The following is a 19180-nucleotide window of genomic DNA, read 5'->3' on the forward strand; positions in this document are numbered from 1 at the left end:
AATATTGTTTCATGTGGGTCGAATCGGATCTCGAGTGGATGAGTTATTATTCTCGGGTCAAGTCTGGTTGATCAAAAACCCGACCCATGATGATCCTTAATTTCACATGGCTCCTCTTTTTCTCTCTCTCTCTCTCATTCCTCAGGTGCAACTTAGGTGGCGTTTGGTTCGTTGGAATGTTTATGAGGGAATTGGAATCTGTCAGGAATTGGAATCCAATTCCGTATTCTGTTTGGTTCACAAACATGTCAGATGAATTTGATTTCAGTAATGTAAAATGACAGAATTGTCCTTCTTGTTTTTTACTTTATTTTAGTTTGTTTTACAACTTACATGTAGTAATATATTATAAAAAATAAAAAAATATTAATTTTTTTTATTGATTGATTATTCATTTCAATAAATTATAAAAATCATGCTAATAAATATTATAAGTTAAAATAATCGTAATCAAAATATGTTAATAAATTACCAAAAGATAGAGCAATATTTTAATACATTCCAATCGGAGTATGTTAATTAGTTACCAAAAACTATTTTTATTCAATATATGAATTAGAAACCCGACCCGACACGACACAAAATAAAAAAAATTATTCAATAAAAACATTGACTTAATTGAAAAAAAATTATATATGGAGGGGTATTATTGTAATTATTCCTAAATATATAAGGTAAACTTATATATTTTTTCCGGGTCGGTCCGTTTTTTTCACCCTAAACCCGAATCCGACCCGACCCGAATATCACACTTAAAAGAACCTGACCCGACTCGACCCGAATATCACACTTAAAAAACCTGACCCGAACAAAATAAAGTTTCATCCGACCCGACCCGAATATATGAATTAGAAATCTGACCCGACCCGACCCGAAATAATAAAAAATTATTTTTATTCAATAAAAACAGTGACTTAATTGAAAAAAATATATAGAGAGGGTATTATTGTAATCATTCATAATTATAAAATGTAAAATTAAATATATTTTCGGGTCGGATATTTTTCACCCTAAACCCGAACTCAACCCGAATATCACACTTAAAAAAACCGACCCGACACAACCAAAATAAAGTTTCACCCGACCCGAAATAATAAACAAATATTTTTATTCAATATATGAATAAGTTACGAAAAGATTGATGAGGGTAGTATGGTCAAATTTTAATTCCCTCCAACAAGGGAATTGAATTCCATCCATTCTTGGATGAAATTCACTTTCCTTCATTTAATGGAAAGTTGAAACCATGAGAGATTCCAATTCCCTTGAAAAACTTGAACCAAACATGGGAAAGTGGTGGAATTGGATTCCAATTCTCCCAATTCCAAGGGATTCCATCCAACCAAACAGGCTAAACTCTCGAGATAACGTTATCGAACAAATTATTTCACGAGATAATGCTCTCCTAAGATTAATTGGTCAAATAGGGTGAAATCTACAGTGTTTGACGTATGTCGCCATGCTATCCGGGCGACCTACTAGGTCGCCATGCTATCCGGCCGACCTACTAGGTCGCCATGTCTTCCCGGCGAGCTATTAAAGAGATTGCATATGCCATGCACGTTCCAGCACGCTGGACATCCGACCGAAGCTATCCGAGGGCAAGAGGAATCACGCAAGGAGCAGGAGGGAGTGCATGACGACCTACAAGGTTGTCAGGAGTGCATGGCGACCTACAAGGTCGCCTGGAATGCATGACGACTTACAAGGTCACCCGGAAGGCATGGCGACCTATGCTTGGGGACGTGCATGGCTGGCCACGTAGTAGGTCGCCCGGAAGGCATGACGACCTACGGCCAACACTGTAGATTTCACCCTATTTAAGTAATTAATCTTGGGAGAGCATTATCTCGTGAAATAATTTGTTCGAGAACGTTATCTCGAGAGTTTACCCTTTAGGTTCGCCCATCCGATAAATTTTTCAGTTTTCTTTCTTTTTGTAGCGTTCACTTCCCAAACAGAAGCAAAATCAAAACCCCAAATCATTATTTCCCCCCCTGAACCGTTCAAGTAAGATATCTTCTTCTCTCTATCTTTCATTTCTTTATTTATTTTAAAAATTTGTTAAACGCTGTCGGTTTTTTTATCTGACACGAGATTTTGGTTCTGCGTGCAGTCTCCGGCGAGGTTCCGGAAGAGCCCGTCGTCTCCAAGAAATCCGGTTTGCTTTATGAGAAGCGCTTAATCGAGAGACATATTGCGGTTCTTCTTTTTTTATCTACCCCTTTAGAAAACAGTTTCTCAGAAACTTACATTCAAAGTTCATTTTATAGTAAAAAAAAAGATAGTTATAAAGCTGGAAATCCGAAATTTCATTTTGAAAAAAAGATTTTAAAGTAATTCTGGCGGAACTAGCTGCGTTTTGATAGAATGTTTGTTTTTCTGTTTTATTTAGGATTATGGGAAGTGTCCAGTTACAGGGGAGCCACTTATTATGGAGAACATTGTAAAAGTCAAAACTGGCAAGGTGATTACACTACTTGTGGTTTCATTACATGTTTTCTGTGCTTCTCTGTGAGCTGATTTTTTTTTGAGGCAGATTGTGAAGCCCAGATCTTTAGCAGCAGCTAGCATTCCAGGGATGCTTGGAATGTTTCAGAATGTATGTTCTGATATAAAGTACCATTCTTGTGCTGCTTTTTCAATGTCTTAATTAGTTCAAATCATTGCATGCTTCAAATTTAAATGCCATCATTTCCTTTTTATTTATCTGTGAGTCTGTGGTGGGGAGGTGGAGTTACTTTGTCATGTGTAATTTGTAATAGTCCCGATGATACATTACATAGGGTTCTTACTATACTTCTTTTGTATATCTACAAATGAATGCACTCCATATAACATTTGATCTTTTTATGGAGTAGTTTTTACTATTTTTACATCGAATTTTCTTCAGTATTTTGCATCTGATGTTACATTACTTCATTCATTCCAGGAATGGGATGCTTTGATGCTATCTAATTTTGCATTGGAGCAACAGCTACATACAGCTAGGCAAGAGCTAAGTCATGCACTCTACCAGGTGACAATTGGGATATTGTTTAATTTTATTTTTGACAGTCATGTAATTTTTTTTTTGTTTTTACTTATTGGCTTTTGTATGTTGCACTATATCACTGCACTAGAAAGAACAAAGCATTTTGTTAGTTAGTTTCCTTTTGTCTAGATTGAAGCAAAAACTCTTCTTGATATTCTGGTGTGAGCTCGTTTTGTCAAAATCTATTTTACATTCTTACCGGCGTTATATTCCTTTTACCATTCACAAAGAAGCTGAGTAATTTAGCTTGATGGTTGTGTTGTGTGAGGGCTTTTCTTTTTAGTTTTTCTTGTTTTATGTAAAAACTTTGTTGCATTTTTTTCTGATCGGGGGATGCTTTGTTTTAAAATGTTTACCTTCTAAAATAAAGTGAACCAATTCAAAAACTCTCTTCTAAAGATCCATGTGGTTATGAAATCCGATAATAAAAGGATATTGAGTTTTTACTCACTCATTGGCTTTTTGTGTTATATCTTTCTGATTCTTTACTTTTATTCTGAATATAAGAAATCATTTTATTATCTTTTATATACAGCATGATGCTGCCTGCCGTGTTATTGCAAGACTTAAGAAGGAAAGGGATGAAGCCAGGTCATTACTTGCACAGGCTGAGAGGCAGGCACCTCTGCCTGCATCTGCAGTTTCTGCTGTGAGCAATGGAAAGAGAGGTTATTTCTCAGTATGCTTTTCATTTATGTTTTTTTTATTAACTCTGCATTTTATTTGAGATTTGTTTTCGTAATCATAGCTTCAGAGAAGAAGATATGGGCGCTGATGCAAAGAGAATGCGTCCTGGAGTTTCTGATAGTATTATCTCTGAGTTAACTGAGTGTAATGCTGCTCTGTCTCAATAGCGTAAAAAGCGCCAGGTACCTCCAACACTGGCTCCCATTGATTGTGTGTTCTTTATTAATACCAACTACTTCTTTGTAGATAACATCTTTGTTTGTCTTCTTGGCCCCTCCTAATCTTTGCTTGCGTGTGCTTTTCAGATACCTCCAACACTGGCTCCCATTGATGCTTTGGAGAGGTATACCCAGCTTTCTAGTCATCCCCTTCACAAGACAAACAAACCAGGCATCCTTTCAATTGACATCAATCTTTCAAAGGTTTGCTGCTCTTTTTAGTTACCCCTTTAAAGAAACTATAGTTTTGCCTGAACTTGTCAATACAGGAGGTGATGATGATTATGATTTTGCATGTGGACTTGCTACTTAGCAGCCAAAATTAAGGAAACAAGAAATAGATCTGTTAGAAACAAGATTTGGATATTAAATTTTGAAATCATGTAATAATTATTGCTAAGGTGATGGCTAAGTTCGTTTTTGTTTCTGTGCAACATTTGATGTTAAGATTAGTAGACTAGTAGTTTCCAATCTTTTCTTTCCATTGTAAGCCCATATGGATCCAGCATGTGGAACCAAAAGCCTGTCTAGGTTCCAGTTTATTGAATGCAATATTTTATTTTTGTTTTTCACTAGGCTTCAATTAGGCCTGTAAACGAACCGAACGCACACGAACGGAGGTATGTTCATGTTCGTTCATTTAATAAATAAACAAACACGAACATAAACGAGCAAAAATTTTTTTGTTCATGTTCGTTCATTAAGAAATATAGCTTGTTCATGTTCGTTCATTTAAATGATAAACGAACACAAATGAACGAACATAAACGAACATAATAAATGAACATAAACGAACATATAACGAACAACACAAACACAAAAAACAAACTTATTCGAACACAACAATGAATGTAAAAAAAGTAAACAACAAGAAAAACAACTTAAAATTCATTAATATAACCTGGAACTTTAGAGTTAATTTGTTCGAATACGACAAAAACATACATAAATCATAAATAAACTATATGAACATAATAAAGTCTTAAAGTTAATTTGTTCAGCAAAACAATCTTCTTGAAATCCAAACAACTTTAATAATCTTCGTAACATATTCAACTTGCCCTCTGTTCGAACGTTCACGAACGTAAATGAACGAACGAGCTCTTTGTTCATGTTCGTTCATTTAATTAAACGAACGTAAAATCTTGTTCATGTTCGTTCATTTAATCATTTAATAAATAAACGAACATAAACGAACTTCTCGCCGCACGGTTCATGAACGGTTCGCTGAACGTTCAGTTCATTTACAGGCCTAGCTTCAATTCTTGTCAATTCACTTGCCTTTACTTGTGGTTATTAGGACATTGTTGCCACAGGTGGGATTGAGTCGAATGCCGTACTCTTTGGTCGAACATCTGGAGAGATCTTATCAACACTCAGTGGTCACTCTAAGAAGGTTTGTTCAGTTTCCTCTTCTATATTCAAGAGGGAAGCTGTTGTCTACCTTTTGCTTATGAAATTTACTGTCTAACTCCATTCTTCTTTGGTAGGTTACAAGTGTAAAATTTGTAGCTCAGAATGATGTATTTTTAAGTGGTTCAGCGGATAAGGTAAGCCAATTTTTTTTCTCAAGTTTCAGTTTTGTTCCTTTTTCATGGTCCTGATTTTAAATTTAAGTTTATGTCCCATAAGAGTTGCTTTTCAAAAGGATATAATATTCACATTTTAACCAGTTAACTGTAACTACATTGCACATATACATTATATATATTTATGATTTAGCTTGCCTCTCAATATGATTGATTTTTGAATGTTGCAGACTGTTCGCATTTGGCAAGGTTCTGAAGATAGAAACTATGAGTGTCGGCATATTTTAAAAGATCATACAGCAGAGGTACTGACTGTTACAATTATCAAATTCTGGTTCTGTTTCATTTTCTGGTCTTGTAAAAAATAGAATAAATTTACCTTCTCTTTCAGGTGCAAGCTGTCACCGTCCATGCCACGAACAACTATTTTATAACTGCTTCACTTGACGCAACATGGTGCTTTTATGATCTTGCCTCTGGCTTATGCTTGACACAGGTTCTAATCCTTATTTCTTTCTCCCATTTCTTTACAATTGGTATGTATCGTTGCTCGTGAAGTAAATGAATTAATTGGTCTCTTATTGGTTAACAGTAGCTTATATTAGTATTTGATTGTCTTTAGTTGATCCTGAATTCTGGGTTCTGACAATAAATATAATTCTAGTTTAATTGGTTTGTAGCATGTTTTCAAATTTGAAAATATGTAGGCATCATTTTCTCTACTGGAACAGGCCATTGTGAAATGATATTCTTTCTTCTTTGAACCAAATTTCTATTTCATTTACCTTGATGAAATCCTATATTACGAGTCAGATTTTTATTTCTGCAGGTTGAAGACCCTTCAAATTCTATGGGCTATACATCTGCTGCATTTCATCCTGATGGTCTCATCCTTGGAACAGGCACCGCAGGAGCTACTGTCAGAATTTGGGATGTGAAGAGTCGGGTACTTAGAATCTATCTTTCGAGAACATAACTTTTGTGTCTTGATATTTTTTAGTTTTAAAACCACTATATATTCAATTATCCTGCAGGGAAATGTTGCCAACTTCGATGGACACACCGGAGCCGTAACAGCAATATCTTTCTCGGAAAATGGTTACTTCCTTGCAGCAAGTACTTGGCCAAAATTTGACATTAGGTCGGTGGCCATGAATAACATGATCTGATTTAAGAAATTTTAACTACAGACTGCTGCTCATGACGGTGTTAAGTAGTGGGATCTGAGCAAATTGAAGAATTTCCGTTCTTTTGAATTATACGATCAAGGCACACCAAGTAACTCTGGTATGTAATATCTTGACAACAGGCATAATTCTATATTAGCTTGTCTCGTATCGACTCTTTTTAGGAGCAAGCAATATGTGTTGTTTTTTTTGTGTAATATTTCCAGTCAATGTTTTGTCAGTGTAAACTAGTTTTCTCACTAGGAATCACAAACAATAAGAAATATTTCATTTCCTGTGACCAGAGCTGTTTAGCATAGAGAGCTATGTTCATCAGCAGTTTAAATTCTTTTCTTTCAGTGGATTTCGACCATAGTGGGAGTTACCTCGCAATTGCAGGCTCAGATATACGGTAGGTGTCTCGTATGCAGTCATGACATAGGATAGTTCTCTGTGCTAAAACTAATGTCATCCTTTTCTCTATGGTCACACACAAGCTCATCATCTCCAGAATACTATATGAAAATTTCCTTTTCCGAATGATACTTGTTGGTTGATGCTTATTTAATTTCCGGCTTCCTGAGTTTTCCAAGTAGCCAGCGTGAAAGCGGAATGGAATTGTATCAAAAGTTTACCCGATTTGTCGGGCACAGGTTCATGTTCTCTTATTGTTCCCCAGTCAATTTTTAAGTCGGTTCAATGGATCGCAACCTCCGGATATTTGGCCTTCCTGATGACGATACTCCAACAGAATCATAAAAAGGAAAGACCCCCTTCTGCTTATCATCCATATGATGGTAAGTTAATCTCAGAAAACTCCTGCAATTTTCTAATTAGACTGTTCTCTGTTTTCCGCCATACTATCGAGGCTAGGGCATGAATGCATACAGGTTTTGTTAATTACTCTGTTGATGTGTTACTGTATCATTTAACAGCGTTAGAAGAAATGAAAAGACAATTTATAATTCCAGATTTGAATCCTACTTCCATAAATCTTACACCAATATCTAGTTTTATTCGTAGATGGTTCAAATTAACTAATAAAGAATGGCAACTTTGAGTCTTCTTCATTCACTTTCAGTTTCGAAAGTTGTGTGTTGCATGTGTGAATCCCCAAAGCTGCAAGGTAAGGGGAAAAAACACAACGAATAAGAGATACAATCGATGTATACTTGAACTTACTGAATAAACATCCGATATATACCTCGACGTTCTTTAGTTCAAACTCTTCAAACTCTTTGTTACGAGCCAAGCATAAGTTCCCAAACGTTTCACAAGGTCCACTAGTTCCACTTAAACTATTGTAAAGAGAAATAAAATCTCAATGAAGATAAATATTTTGATAGACTAAAAAGAGAAATCCACAAATAGCAACTTACAGATCTTCGTTGATGGTCAAAGCAAAGCCGCCACCGCCTCCGAACGCCAACATGTCATTCATACATATATAATAATAACGATTTGCACCTGTTTAGACAAATATGATACAAGATCAGAAATCAAAATGCAAGAATAATCTTTCGAATAACGGTCAGAATTTGTTTCCTATACAGATTGTGGAAGAAACAAAGAACCGGGTCAAAAGAACAGAATGAATGAAATCCCATCTTCCATTCAGGCTTCAGCATGCATGCATTAAATCTACGTTGTTACGAATACTTTTTCTTCAAGTATATAACATGGGTTACGAATACGGCTCTACAAATACATGAAAAAACTAGAAGAAAACCGAACACGTTCATGTTGGACATATCGAGTTATTGATATCCTTCTCTTTATGTATCTCACTATTATGTGTAGGCAGTAAGCTTTGTCTAAGTAATCTAAGCAATAAAGTAAAGTAACTATTTTGACAAAATTGCATACCGGTGGGTCTAAATAACCTCGGTTCACCATATTTGGTTGTGAATACAAACGTCTGGTTTGTTCCCTGTCATAAAACAAAAGAAATAAAGCTTAAACAAGCCGGTTGCGTACTAAGAAATGAAAGGGCACGGAAAAGCATAGTGCAAACATGAGACAAGATCCGAAAGTGAAATAGTTTCATCATGTAAAGAAAACAATGTTCAAAACTTATACAAGCCAGTCGCGTACTTGATATTTTCTCTTCGGTGTAGGTTTCAAAGGGCATTCTAACATGGCACCAAAGACGGCTCCTTGCTTATCTCCAGTAATCTATTTTTACAACATCATGCAAATAATTCCAAGTATTAAAAAATAATAAATAATTGTAAGATTCAGATAGATTCGTAGACAGCTCCTGATGACAATTACATTCTTTAACAAACAACATTAACTTACCAGCAAACAAGGGCCAGGAAGCTCAGCACTCTTACGAATTAGTGTACGAAGTGATATACCATGCTCCAACGTACTGTCCTTCATTTGAAAGAGTTAATACTGAATCAAGATCGAAAACCGAAAGCAAACTGCAAAGCTTATTGCAAAACTTACCTATACAACAGCATCCATCGACACCCTTTAACGATATTGGGAAGGGAAGACATTAAGAACTCGTACAAATCATAGTTAATGAATACAGATTCATCAGAAAGTTTTGGTGGAGACTTCATTGAACTCTGTTCTTCTCTTGCTTCTTGAAATTCTTCAGAATTAATACTGCTGCTTGCAGAAACATGAACCTTATTCTCGCTACGAGGACTAAGCTTAACAAACATTGGCTTATCGTCAGTATGAGTCCAAATTTTCTTCTTATCTTCATCAGCTTTTCTTGATTCTTCGCTCATACAAGTAGTGGTGTATTTATTACTACTATTTGGGACTTCACGAAGCATCTCGAATTTGTAATTTTTCCATCTAGCGGGATGCGACTGAACCGGCTTTAGATTAGTTCCGTCATCATTCAATTTAGACTCTACATAGCTTAGTGAAGGAATGATGTAAGAAACAATTGAAGACAAAGATTTTGAGCCTTTGGTGTACCATCTGGCCTACACATCCAAAAATTTCATGTCATGGAATCATTCAACTAAAATTTATAACTTTGAAAGCTTAAGGCAATCAAGGTGTTGATTCTTTCAAGGAAAAAAAACTTCAAACGAATATATATATATATATATATATATATATTGTAAATCTCTTTAGTTTTACACTAATTTAGGATCATTTGGTGAATGTAAATGGATGATTGAGATACACAATTGAAGACGAGGAGATATAGTTTCGCATTCATCCAATGAAATCAGTATAGAGAAAAACTAAATACATTTTTATTATCTGTTACTCTTTCTCGCACTATTTAATCTATCAGAAACAGAACTATTTGTTATGATTACGAATCAAATGAAGGGAAAAAAACATAGAACAAAGCCAGCAAATTTCAGTTATTTTTCATAGATCATAAATAAAACAAAAAATGTAGGTATATGTACCATTGCCCAGGTTGAAAGAAGAAACCCACAAAAAAATCAATAAAAAATTAGCTACATTTCCTATAACTAACCCAGATCCAGATTGTTAACCACAAATATATTAGAAAAAATAAATGAATTGCCTGAGAAAGATGTGGTGGAGAAGACGGAGGAGGAGGAGGAGGAGAAGGAGGAGGCGGTGAATCTGCAAATAAACGTGAAAGACTTCCCGCAACTTTATCTTTCAGCGTGTGCATTTTCATCCCCAAACTTCTTTTTCTGGGATATATATCAGATTTTAACCCATATATATAAACACATAAATGGAGCTTTTGGTGTAGAATTGAGGGTTTAAAAGTTTGAACTTTTCTGGATTCGAACATAGACGAGGAAGACGACAAAAGAATATTGTCGGTGAGGGAAAATTGGAATTGAGAAAAACAACAAAGAGCGAAGTTGCGGCATTGATCACGATCCGTCCCGAACAATTTTTGGACCAATTGAATTTGTTGTTACCTTACGTATCTCTTTTATTTTATTTTTTTATCATCATTAATATTTAATCTATTAATTAATTAATTTAAATTAAATACTATAAAAATAAAAATATTTTTTAATTTAATTTACTATATTCATAAACGTCAAAATTTATACCCTAATTTAATATATAATCTCGCTATCTTTTGTTATAAATATATAAACGGTAAGCAATATGTAGAGTATTAAAAAGTGCTCCTAGGGTGAAGTGCATATTTATTTATTTTGATAATTTTTAAATAATTTAATATTGAAGGGCTGAGAACAAATGCTTACTCGATTTATTGGAAAGAAAGATTATTAAAAATTTTAGACCATATTTCTAAATTTTTAAATCTGTTATTGCTCTTGATAGAAATTGTTTAAAATGAATAAATACATATAAATAAATAAATTAAGGAGAAAAGATTAGAAATTTAAAATGGTATTAAATTAATTAAGAAAATAAAAATATTTATTAATTACTGAAATGATTTTAATAAAATTATTAGTAGTTTTCGATGATCTTATTTTAATTTTTAATACACTTTTAAATTTAAATGAATATTAAAATTTAAAAATATATTAAAAATAATATTAAAATAGAATAAAATCATCAACAATGACAAACGATTTTGGATAACATTATTATAATTATTCAATAATTTTATCTATATCATTCTCATTTATTGACAATTTTACTAATCATTATAAAAATTTCTATTTTTTTAATTAATTCGATCCTCAAGTTCCTAAACTGTTTAGTATATATTTCCTCTAATTCAGTCAATATAAATACATAGACGCATGTCCATAATTAAAGTTTTTAATTTCTTACATTATTTTAAAATAAAATAAAATTAATATAACATATATATTTTATAGACTGAAATTTGTGTCATACCCTTCATTAAATATTTAAATTATGTAACATAATTATGTATAATTGCTATAATTCTCGTCCTTTTTTTTCTAAAAATTGAATAATAATTTAATGAAATTTATCAATGACGACGATTACATAAATATATTACTCAAATTCATGCATGACTTACATCTCAACACGAGATGAGAATATATTCTAAAGAACTTCTAAATAAATAAATTTGTATTAGATATATACTCGTATTTAATATTTAAATTCGAATTTAAGCTGAGTCAAAAATACCTATTCAGCTACACAGTCTAGGGATCTTGCCAGCTTGGTCTTTCAGTTAAAGGGTGTTTTCTCCGAGCTGAAACAGTTGGTCCCGATCCTTTCTTTCCTTTGGTTTCGACATTACGGCTATCATCATTCTTGGGCTTAGTCGTTCTCACTGGACTTCCCGTAAAGATGTGGGCTCGGGTCGTGTGTCGATTTTGAACCGTACTATGATTCGTCAAAGCTCTCCTTTGTCTCCCTTCGATCTTATTTTTATATCCGATCACAGCATCATTGTCTAAATTAAAAAAAGAAGAATGCATAAACATGAACGAGTTATAGAGCACTCCATTGTTGAACACTTTTCGAGTTATAGACCCTTTTCCATACATCCGTATAACTTAGATTCGAACCTAAGTGTTACCCAAAGATATATTCAAATTTTTATCCAAGTACTCATGTTTGGCGAATATTCGGATATAAAATAATATAACGTTTCGCGAATCTTATATTTATATGAAAAAACTTCAAATCGAATTCGAATAACACAAGGAAATTACCAGGACTAGAAATGACAGCCCGGGGACGAGGAGTTGAACTCGCTCTAATATTTGGTCTAGCTTCCTCATCTTCAACTTTTGTCTTGCTTTTCCCTGAACCTGCATATGAACTATATTGCATTAAGCTATAGTGCATATTTGAATTCGAGGGTATAAAAGATACGATCCTCTAAATATATGAAAAATTACGGAAAATAAAATATCCCCGATTACAGACACGTAATCGTATTTGACACTTATTCGAAGTTTGAATAACATACGAAGTAAATGAATTAGGAAGTGCATAAAGAAAAAAAAAACTACCTTCAGATGAAGTATCTGAATGTTTCTCTACTTCTGGTAGATAAGACTTCGGAATTCTTGCTGTAGGCGTAGGAGAAATATCTTCATGTCTTTTCACTGTCAAACACGATAACATTACGTTATTCGAATTCTTCATTTTTTCCCCTATATAAACATCATCTGTAACAAATACGACGGCATGCAGTAGTGACGAAGATAGTAACCGACCACAACATCTTAATATGCAGTATCTTAACGTACCGTGTCTAAAATTTTATTCACACACTCTCGATGTGTCGTGTCTAAAATTTTAATATACTATGTCTAAATGCAAAAACATATGTTGTAGCAAAAATAAGTATCTATGTTTCGTATCTATAAATTTCTAATATAACTTCTTAAATGTATATTTGTATATGATGACCGCCAACTTGATGCTTGAGATAAACGCTCTGCTTTCAGAAACAGATATAATTACATAAATCATTCAGCTTTGACAGTGTATCAAATCAATCAAAACAAGAGAAACAAATACAGTCCAAACCCAGAAACTGATTTACAGAGACAGAAAAGAGAAGAATACCTGGAAAACAAGAATCAAGCATGGAGAGAAACAGGACATCTTTCAAAGACAAAACAGAGTTTATCTTGTAGTCCTTCACAACTTGTTGATGATCCTCTTGGTTCTCTTCTTTTACTTTCACCCTCGGAAACACTACAAAATTCCCCAAAAATCAAGAAGAAAAAACATAAAAAAACACTTTAGAACAAATCAAACTTCCATGTTTCAACAATCAAATCTCCAGAAAAACATAAAATAGAGAGAGAGAGAGAAACCCACTTGAAAAAGAAGTTTTGAATCAGAGTTGTGGGTGTTTAAGTTTAGAGATGATTGAATTCAGAAAAGAAGGAAAGGATGGTTGTTTGTGTCTGAAAGATGAATTTGGGAATCGACCATTAAAGCAGGCGATGATCAACTTGGGGAGTTGCTTAAATTGGAGAAAGAATCGTGCCATTAGGCATCATTTTTTTTGTCTTAAATGATGTTTTACAAAATCAGATTGAATACGCCACCTTAAGTTGACCTTTCCATCTTCAATGGCTCTGTTTCTCTGTCTCCTCAGCTTTCTACTTTATGTCCACTTGCTCCTTTGCCATGTGTACACACGCGTGGACACTATATCAACTTTTAAAAAAGAAGAAAACAACTAAACTTCCAAATGAGTTAATTGAGTCACAAAGTCCCTAAACTATAACCTTTATTTCAAATTAGTCTTAAAATTTTAAATATTCCAATTTCATGTATAAACTATGATCCTGATTATAAAGTTATTTCTAAACTTTTCAATATTTTATTTCATCCCTAAATTATTTTTATTTTTTAAAATATATAATATTTATGCCTATACTACAAAAATATAAATCATACGTTAAATAAAATTAAGATTCAATCCATATAATCATAATTTTTAAACTTATAAATCATTAAATAAATGTATTTTACTCCGCTGAAGTCAGCTAATGTTTGCCCGGTTCTAGATAACTGATACATCCATTGCCCAACCGATCTGAACTCATCTTATCTCTAATCTTACTGGACAGGATCAGGCCACGTCAGCTGGGATAGCTTCTCACCCATCCCGTTCCAGCTCCCCTTTTTGTTTCATCTTCAACCTCCCACTGCCACAACCACAACCACCGTCACTCATTCCATTTTGCTGTTCAAGCGACAATAACATCATGGCTGCAACAGCTGCAGCGGCAGTGGCTTCATCGTTTTCTCAATCCATCAACGCCGTCAAATGCATGCGTTTCAAGCAACTCACGCCCGATCGTCATCAATCCCTCAGAATCCCATCCGCTCGAGTATTATCTTCGGTATCTCATCTTCGTCATCACTCTTACTTTACTCACGAGCTTTTTCCCACCGTTCAGAAGGGGCGAACGCTTAAGGTGTCCGCCGCTGTTGCTCAACAGGAGACGGCGGAAACCACCCCGGTGGAAGAAAGTTTGGCGGAACAGAAAGGAGAAGCCGAAGCCGAAGGTGAAGGTGAAGTTGAAGTTGAGACTGTTGTGAACACTAAGCTTTACTTTGGGAACTTGCCTTACAATGTTGACAGTGCTCAACTTGCTGGGATTATACAAGATTATGGCAGTCCAGAGCTTGTTGAGGTATGTCATTAATTAATTTAACTTATCAATTAATAAAATTATAGAATATGGATTTAATTATATATATATATATGAAGATTAAATGTGTTAATTTTGTTCAATATAAATTGAAAAATGAATGTTTTTTTATCAATTGAGTTTATATCCTCTTGCCTATAGATAAGAATAAGGATGTGCATTTGATCTAATTTCGACATGTTTGGGTTAATTTTTTTTAAGGATAAGATTGAGTCGAGTTTAAGATAAAAAATCAGAGTCGACCTGATTAGAGAATAGTAGTATAATTAATCTTTGTATGTTTAGGGATAATTACTATAATTATATATATATATTAATTAGGTTAGTATTTTACCTAATAAAAATTATATATATGTGTGTTAGATTAGATTTTGGGTCGAACAAAACTTTTCTAAACCTATATCAATTTATGTGACTGGTAAAAAGATCTTATATTCAGATCAAATTCGAGTGGAAAAAAAAACTTGATCGGATGCAACCTTATATCTAGATGAGAAGACGTTTGTACAATATAAATATTGTATCAAAATATTAAAATAAAACCGAATGTTTTTAAAATGAAAATTTGGGAATAACATTATATAACATTATAGATGTTATGAATGAATTTCAGGTGCTTTACGACAGACAAACTGGGAAAAGCAGAGGCTTTGCATTCGTCGCAATGAGCACCATTGAAGACTGCAACACAGTTATCCAAAACCTCGATGGAAGCGTAAGAAAACAACTCGTAATCTTAATTAAACACGTGCTAACACGAACACGAATACAAATATTTCGACAATTCAGACAGTAGACTCATCGTTTATTGTTTTTCTTTTCTCCAGGAATATCTTGGTCGAACATTAAGAGTGAATTTTTCCGACAAGCCTAAACCGAAAGAACCGTTGTATCCGGAAACCGAATTCAAGCTTTTCGTGGGGAACCTATCGTGGTCCGTGACGTCGGAAACCTTAACACAGGCTTTCCAGGAATATGGGAATGTGGTCGGAGCTAGGGTTTTGTACGACGGCGACACAGGAAGGTCCCGAGGTTATGGTTTCGTCAGCTACTCAACAAAATCAGAGATGGAAGCTGCCATTCAATCTCTCAACGGAGTGGTATGTACTTACATATTAATAAACATATAGATTTTTTTTCGTATCAAACCCGATAAAATACGAAGATATAATCCTCTTAATACTTTTCAAATTAAGTGAAGTGATATATACATAGACCGAGCTATGATCAGATATTAGGAAATACAACTTACCTAAGTTCAAAATAATAGGGATTTATTAAATATTTAATCTACAAATTAAAAGGACAAAAGTTTGATTTTACTCAGGTTTAAACTAATAGGGACTAAATGTTATTAAACCAAAAGTTTTGGATCTAATTGTAGACATTATATGACACCATTCTTCTTCAACGTATACTTTCTTGACATTCATGTGTGCCATTTTGGGTCTAATTATATTTAGCCGCTCCTAGTTTTGAATTAGACACATTAAGCCTCTCCCGATTATTTTCTGGATTTAATTGTTTTTCAGGAACTCTTAGCTTTGGAACCTAATAAATTAAATCTTAACCCTAAGTTTTATAGGTCCAATTGCTTTTTAGGCCCTCTTAGTTTGAAAGTAGTGAATTTAAGGTATTGTATGAATAAATAAATCACTCATATGCTTTGTTGATTGATGTGCTAGGAACTGGAAGGAAGGGCATTGCTAGTGAGTCTGGCGCAAGGAAGACGATCATAAACAAACTGATTATATGAATTTCCACAAAGCATTATTGATTTTTAGGAATGTAAATTGTTTAGAGTATAGTTCATTAAACTTTTTTATTCTAGATTTTTGGGTAAATTATCTATTTGATATTTCATCTATTTTCGTATTTTTTATTTTGGTCATCCAATTATGGTACCCACTGTTAAATTTAACTATTGACTAACATGATACAATAATAGTTTTAATCTATAAAACTTGCATATTCTATCAATTGGTTATAATTCAAAATAATTCAATAAACCCTTAATATTTAAAAATCTTATCAATTTGCTCCTCCTTTTAATTTTGAAATGATTAACAATTTAATAATCAAATGATGTTGTTTAAATATTTAGAATTTATTAAATTATTTCGCATTAAGACTAATATGATAAAATGATACTAAAAATGTTTGTTCTTTTAAGGTTGCGAGATATGAGGTATGTCTAAACAATAATTAGAATTATATATTCATGGAGACAATAATTATTACCATTTTCAAATTTAGCATAAATTAAGGAATACAAACAATCATAATTTTGAATTTAATAAAAAAAGGACATTATGAATTTATTAGGAAGACCCTGGAATGATTAAAAAGAACATTTTTCTCTTTCATACTATATATATTTTAAATATAACTACTATGCTAAGATAACTATAATTTTTGGTATTTATATATAATATGATGTTTAATTTTTTATAATTAGGTACACAATTTTTTTAAGGGTACAATTAGGTATCTAGCTTGTATATTTTTATTTTTGGTATAATTAGATACTCAACTTTTATTTAGTGTAATTAGATACTTAACATTTATACATACATATATATATATATATATATATATATATATATATATATATATATATATATATATATATATATATATATATATATATGATACGTTCATACTTTTATTTTTAATATCATTTAGTTAAGGATTAAAGATCACTTTTGCCCCTATAGTATACATAATTTATCATTTTCCTGCATATCGTTGCATCATTCTATACTTGACTCCTAACTTAAAATACTAAATTGATAACCCTAAATCATAACCCTATAATCTCTAAACTCTAAACCCTAAATAAAATCATCAATTTAGAGTTTTAAGTGAGGGGTATGGTTAGGGATGGGCATCTAACCCGAATCTGACGGGTTCCGACCCGACCTGACCGATCGGGTCGGATTTTTCTAAAAAATCGGGTTCGGTTCGGGTCGGGGTTTTTTTATGTGGTGTTCGTGTCGGGTCGGGTTCGGGTTTATGGTGAAAAAAATCCGACCCGACCAGACCCGGAAAATATATATAATTTTACCCTATATATTTAGGAATAATTACAATAATACCCCTCCATATATTATTTTTTTCAATTTAGTCACTGTTTTTATTGAATAAAAATAATTTTTTTATTATTTCGGGTCGGGTCAGGTGAAAAATTAATTTCGTAGGGTCGGGTCGGGTCACGGGTGGATGTCCCCTTCTTCTCGGGTCGGGTCGGGTGGACCAAAAACTCGACCCATGCCCATCCCTAGGTATGGTATAAAATGATGCAATTGAACAATTTGGGATTTAATTGATGCGAAAATACGATAGGAGCAAAAATAATAAATTGATTATACTACAAAGATAAACGTTTTCCATTTAGTTAAAGTGATATTTATTCATTATAATACAAAAACGGGACCCCAAAAGTTATATTTACTTATTTGTAATATAAACATAAAATAATTAAAACTAAATATGACAAATAATAATTAAATATAAAATTTTTACATTTAAAACGTTGTTTTAAAACGATTGAGTCTTAGTTCAGTTGACACTGTTATTATTATCTTGGGTAGGAGGATGTGAATTTGATTATATTTAAGTATTCAATGTTCTCTAATTTATATGTGGTTAGAGATGAACTTATTGAGTGGTTTAAGACTTTAAGTGGTAGTAAAGACTGTTGTTGTAACACCCCAACCCATACCGACCCGGATACGAGTCCGAGGTGTCACATTGACTTTTCAAAACATGTACTTGTATAAAATAGTGAGTAATTTAAAACTTTTATAACCTTAAAACTTATTCAAAACGTTTACAAAACTATGCAGAGCTTATACAATATATATATTCTTTTGATTACATGCCAACTAGAACTTTATTTATTAAAATACGTATTATTCACCTCTTTTCTGATCTGACACTTGGTAAGGATAACTGACCTGTCTTGCTCCACATTGCTCGTTACTCTTCTTGAAACCTACATGTGAAACAATCACACGCTAAGTCGTTGACTTAGTGAGGCATATAAACATGTAATACAACTATAATTCATATCAAATGCATGAGCAATTAGTATTACAATCATATCATATAAAATCACATATATATAATTTCTGCAACATGTACACACATGCACATATATCATTATCAACACGTTTAACATTTCTCATTCACTATCATTAATCTTTATAATTTAACACTCTTATATAAACATTGTCTTTACCATATCATGCATTAACCAAGCAATACACCCTTATGTAAATCATGTAATCTATTCTATATAACAAGTCACATATGCATATCACATTTAGTATACTTGTTTACTCTCTTTATTAACCCATGTGCACTATTGAGAACTTAAGGTATGTGAGTACATTGAGGTTGTGCACACATATGCTGTCACCACAGCTCGATCAATGTCCCGCAGGACCTATCCAGAGGTCATAAAGATCCTCGGTAACTATCC

The 19180-nt window shown here is 33.1% G+C and overlaps 3 protein-coding genes and 1 pseudogene across 3 annotated transcripts; 2 read left to right on the forward strand and 2 right to left on the reverse strand.

The window, feature by feature from the left end:
- The first annotated feature begins 1488 nt into the window (after positions 1 to 1488).
- LOC120218100 lies at positions 1489 to 6652 on the forward strand (annotated as a pseudogene).
- A 929-nt stretch (positions 6653 to 7581) lies between these two features.
- LOC120218317 lies at positions 7582 to 10468 on the reverse strand. The gene is made up of 8 exons (XM_039215302.1): positions 10149 to 10468; positions 9089 to 9585; positions 8936 to 9008; positions 8729 to 8809; positions 8501 to 8564; positions 8014 to 8101; positions 7839 to 7932; positions 7582 to 7753 (listed from the first exon to the last, which is right to left on the reverse strand). Exons 1-8 carry the CDS (start codon positions 10386 to 10388, stop codon positions 7712 to 7714), a joined length of 1179 nt encoding a protein of 392 aa, XP_039071233.1. The 5' UTR covers positions 10389 to 10468; the 3' UTR covers positions 7582 to 7711.
- Positions 10469 to 11645: 1177 nt separating this feature from the next.
- Positions 11646 to 13484, reverse strand: LOC120218013. The gene is made up of 5 exons (XM_039215023.1): positions 13346 to 13484; positions 13088 to 13219; positions 12526 to 12621; positions 12223 to 12321; positions 11646 to 11960 (listed from the first exon to the last, which is right to left on the reverse strand). Coding segments are annotated over exons 1-5 (582 nt in total). The 5' UTR covers positions 13347 to 13484; the 3' UTR covers positions 11646 to 11706.
- Positions 13485 to 14194: 710 nt separating this feature from the next.
- Positions 14195 to 16435, forward strand: LOC120218318 (28 kDa ribonucleoprotein, chloroplastic-like). Its single transcript, XM_039215303.1, has 5 exons — positions 14195 to 14509; positions 14543 to 14676; positions 15308 to 15409; positions 15522 to 15794; positions 16380 to 16435. The coding sequence occupies exons 1-5, from the start codon at positions 14245 to 14247 to the stop codon at positions 16431 to 16433; spliced, it is 828 nt and encodes a 275-aa protein (XP_039071234.1). The 5' UTR covers positions 14195 to 14244; the 3' UTR covers positions 16434 to 16435.
- Positions 16436 to 19180: the final 2745 nt, after the last annotated feature.

This window comes from Hibiscus syriacus, unplaced genomic scaffold, assembly GCF_006381635.1.
Source record: "Hibiscus syriacus cultivar Baekdansim isolate YM2019G1 unplaced genomic scaffold, ASM638163v2 tig00110195_pilon, whole genome shotgun sequence".
Lineage (NCBI taxonomy): Eukaryota > Viridiplantae > Streptophyta > Magnoliopsida > Malvales > Malvaceae > Hibiscus > Hibiscus syriacus.